We start from the raw sequence: 4,319 nt of genomic DNA, 5'->3' as shown, positions 1-4,319 counted from the left end.
TTCATAGCCTCTGCAGACTCCCTGCTTCCTACTCATGGGGATCCTGTTCCTCCCTTCCCCTTCCCTTACAGCAGAACCTATCTCTGCCAGACAGCCAGCTCTGCGACCCCACGTCCACAAGCAGCCCGAGAAGACCACCCGAGTCCGGACTGTCCTTAACGAAAAACAGCTTCACACTTTGAGGACCTGCTACGCTGCCAACCCCAGACCTGACGCCCTCATGAAAGAGCAACTGGTAGAAATGACTGGCCTCAGCCCGAGGGTCATCAGGGTTTGGTTTCAAAACAAGCGGTGCAAGGACAAAAAAAGGAGCATTATGATGAAGCAGCTTCAGCAGCAGCAACCCAATGACAAAACTGTAAGTGGCTTCAGCCTCTGACCGTGCGCTGCCTTCCTTCCCAAGGAGAAACGCTTGGGCCATGTCCACCCCGGCCAGCCTCTGGGGTCGGTTTGACGCATTTGTTTTTGTGGGAGCTCCCTTAAAACAAAGAAAATGATACCGTTTAACTATTACCTGCTTGTTTCTGCTGTCAGTGCAATTAAAACAGACCACAGCGAGAAGCCGATATAGGCTGCTCAAGCGAACGTGTGTCTTTTTGTAGGGCTAAGATACGCAGTGGATTAGACTAACTTCTCTGCAGCATGAATTGCAACCTGCAGAGCTTAGGGGATGTAATAAGCCCAGCCTTGTGTAATATTTATATTGCCAATGCAAAGGACTCCTTGAGGGGAAAATGACACTTTCATCCTTTTCCATGGTTTTACACAGGAGTAATCCCAGAAGTAAAACCTATGAGTAAAAGGGAAATTTGATGTATTTTCTTAGCACTTTATATACCACAATGTGTATGTGTGTGATTGTCAGTGCACTTACTGTAGAAAAAGACAAATGCAATGCAAAGTTTTTTGAATTACCATCGTCTTTACAGGTTACTTAAAATATATATAGTTCTTGCACAGAAATATATTGAGTTCTTGTCTGCGGGCATATGCACGTGTGATGCAAACCAGCAGAAAGTGCTGGGTTTATCAGAGTAAACTGTCTCCATTTTAAGGCAACTTTTTTCCTTTTTTTTTTTTTTTTTTTTTTTTTCCTGTTGGTGTTAGTCCACTTGAAGAAGAGTCTGTTATTCTCCCTGTGTATATTGACTGACCTAAGAATGACTATTAATTCATAAGGCTGCCTAGTTAAGTGGAATTTAAGGAGTTTCGTTTTACCCTTTTGGAATGCAATAAAACACGATGTTATTAACTCGCCTGAACAATCTATTCGTCGAGGCTTGGAGTTATTTTGTACACAGTGCCTGCTCCACAGAGAGTACTGGGAGGGCTGTGGGTTTGGCTTTTTTTTTTTTTTTTTTGGGGGGGCTGGGGGAAGACCGCGGTACCGACGTACCCCAGGTTTACCGTGCAGTGGATATACGATCCAGTTAAGGTCACGCAGAACAAAACCAGCCTGGATGCGAAATAGAAAGGCAGCAGGATCAACCGTTTCTTGTGCCGAGCCGTGCATCGACAGCCAAGATAGAGAGTGCTCGTGTTTAAGAAAGCTTGGGGCGGAGGGGGTACGCCTTGAGAGAAACAGGAGGATTAAAGGGAAAGAAAGTAAACTTCCACCGTGATAAATGCAGCGGGTAGAAATAGGCTGACCTAGAGCAGAATAGAGTAAGACATTCACAGCGGATTAACAAAGCAAATACAAGCGACTGTATAGATAAGATAGAAAGCAGTTTATTGACTCAGCGCTTATATACAATAAAGTTAACCAAGCTCATTAACATCTTTTGCTGGGCTGTTTACAGAATATCCAGGGGATGACAGGAACTCCGATGGTGGCTGCTAGTCCGGAGAGACATGACGGCGGTTTACAGGCGAACCCGGTGGAGGTGCAGAGTTACCAGCCGCCCTGGAAAGTACTGAGTGACTTCGCATTGCAGAGTGACATAGACCAACCTGCTTTTCAGCAACTAGTAAGTGTCAGTTCCCAGACGGAGCAGGCCAGCCTGTACCCGGGGCAGAGCAATGGGGGATTCTCTAAATGTACTGGGAGCCCTCAGAGGGATGAGCGATCCAGACTAGCCGGGTTTTTCTGAAACGGCAAGTGGGCACGACGGCACTCTGCAAATGCGGCGAACTGAGTCGGTGAACAGGCCTTGGTGCAAAATCCGCCCCAGTGCACAGCACCCCTCTTGCCGAGCTGAGGGGCAGCTGAGTAAGGCCCGACCCAGGTCTGAGACTAACTCAGCTCCCGCACCCCTGAAAATTGAAGGCTTCTCTATCCAGAGAACTAACACGTTCTTCACGTGTCATTTATTTGTATGCACATTTGTGGAAGTCGTTTCTAAAATTCGCCCCTCGCCGCCTCGGGCCGATTTTGCCTTTATGCGGTAGGGCGGATTTTAAATATATGATTGTAGCGTCAGCCTGTGACCATGTTTTGCCACACAAACATGAACAGCTTAAAATTTTGAAGTCCTTGTTTTAAGCATATACCACTCTCTCCATATATATACACACAAACATTTACATATATATATCTTACATTAAATGTTCCCCTTGGAAAGGGAATTGTTAGTTCGTATTCACGTGAAAAAAATCAAACAATATAATAAACTGCCTTAACCCAAAATAAAACAGACCTTTTAGAATAAATTATGCTCTTAGCTCACTTCCTTACACCTACGTCATTTGACAGCTCATATGGGACCATATCATCATAGATATGGTGTTTAGGGTCATCGTTCAGTGATGGACTTGGCAATGCTATGTTTACGGTTGGACTTGATCTTAAAAGGTCCTTTTTCAACCTAAACGATTCTATGATTCTATGTCATCTTCAATACCTAGGCCAAAAGAGGTGAATTAAGGACAGAAGTTCAGCCTTAACTCAATTTCCTGGCCTAAGTGTGTTAAAACTAGATCTTTAAAATAATAAGGTACATTGTGTATGTTTTTTTTAGTGATTCAAAATAATATTTAAGGATGAAAAATTAGCATACAGACCCTTTTTTGATCTGTTGGGCATTTTTTTGACATGAAGAGATGGAAGACAAAAGTTTGTAGCCACGTCTAGAATTGTTTTCACCCCTTTCCAGTTTAGTATCACACTCTCTTGCAGGATCACTTTTCTTTTGCCCAGTGGCAGGCTGCAGCCTGCTACCCTCCCCTGGCACACTGTGCTCGCTCAGAAAGCTAAAGCACAGCAGCAGGGCTGTTTGCATCATCGTAGTTCTAGAGCAACCACCGATCTTCCTGCTTTAACCAAGCTGTCAAGCATGCACAATAAAAATTGATCTCTTTCGGCTGCCTTACTTTTTGTGCCTTAACAGAAAAGGAGACTTTAAAAACCTTTAATGCAGTAAGTTTTTGTATGAAGTATTTCTTAAAAACCAACCAACCAAAACACAGAAAAAACCCCAAACAAAAAAAAGGTAACATGGAAGATGGACAGCCCAAATACACACACGCATATAAGTAGGTAGATCATTAGACAAACAGATGAATATTGATACATGTTAGACATCATGTCTGATACTGAAAAGAGTTAAAATAAAGAATAGTGAATGGAACAGACAGTTCATGGATCGTTCAAGGCACGTCTCTAATCTGGAAAGGCCCTTAATCGCAGGATCGGCCAGCTAAATAGGTGCCAAAGAAATGCTTTTGGATCAGCAAAGCTCCACCCTTCAAATCACGCCTTTTCCCAACGCTGCTCCTAAACTAACGGGAGCCGCGGGGCACATTAGAATGGAGAAGTGTGACCTTTTTTATCAAACTGAGTCTCGTCAAAAAGAGATAACACCCGCTTCAAATCACAAACGAAAGAGGATGGCTTGTTTCAAATGCCTTCTGCTCCTGGGTGCTCCTCACAGGTTTATTTTAGTATGTGCACAAAAGGGGAAAAAAGTAACCTTGCAGTTTCATATCAAAAAAACACATGCACTCTTAAATAATTGACTAGAACATCCTGTTGGGATTCCCACTCTTGCAAGACAGGGAAGAAGGCCTCATTAATAAGTTTGTTTGTTTATATCTACTTGATTTTTCAGTCTTTTTTTTTATTTTACTTTTTTTTTTTTTTTTAACCTACATTTTTCAGTGATTTGGTTAAAGGCCTGAAGAAGGTTTCTGTGAAGTCCGTGGGGAAGCTAAACAAAGCAACAAACAGTGACAGAGCCTCCCGTGGAGACGTATCAGGCCACTGGGCTGCATGCCTGTGCATTTATTTTTGCGTTCTTCTTTGCATTTGCCTACTACTTTTCTTTGATTGTTACAGTTGTAACAACACTTCTTTTTCTTTTTTCTTTTTTTTTTTTTTT

General features: G+C 42.9%; 1 protein-coding gene across 1 annotated transcript in view; it reads left to right on the top strand.

Annotated features, from left to right (window-relative positions):
- Positions 1–34: 34 nt before the first annotated feature.
- Positions 35–4,319, top strand: part of ISL1 (ISL LIM homeobox 1) — a 4,673-nt gene continuing 388 nt past the window's right edge. The window contains exons 1-2 of the mRNA XM_009707260.1: positions 35–358; positions 1,803–1,970. Coding sequence (XP_009705562.1) covers positions 35–358; positions 1,803–1,970 — 492 coding nt within the window. The remainder of the gene's footprint in view (positions 359–1,802; positions 1,971–4,319) is intronic.

Source organism: Cariama cristata, unplaced genomic scaffold (genome assembly GCF_000690535.1).
Source record: "Cariama cristata isolate BGI_N322 unplaced genomic scaffold, ASM69053v1 scaffold35249, whole genome shotgun sequence".
NCBI classification, from domain to species: Eukaryota; Metazoa; Chordata; class Aves; order Cariamiformes; family Cariamidae; genus Cariama; species Cariama cristata.
Note: the sequence above shows the minus strand (reverse complement) of the source record. Positions and strands in the feature narration are given on the sequence as shown.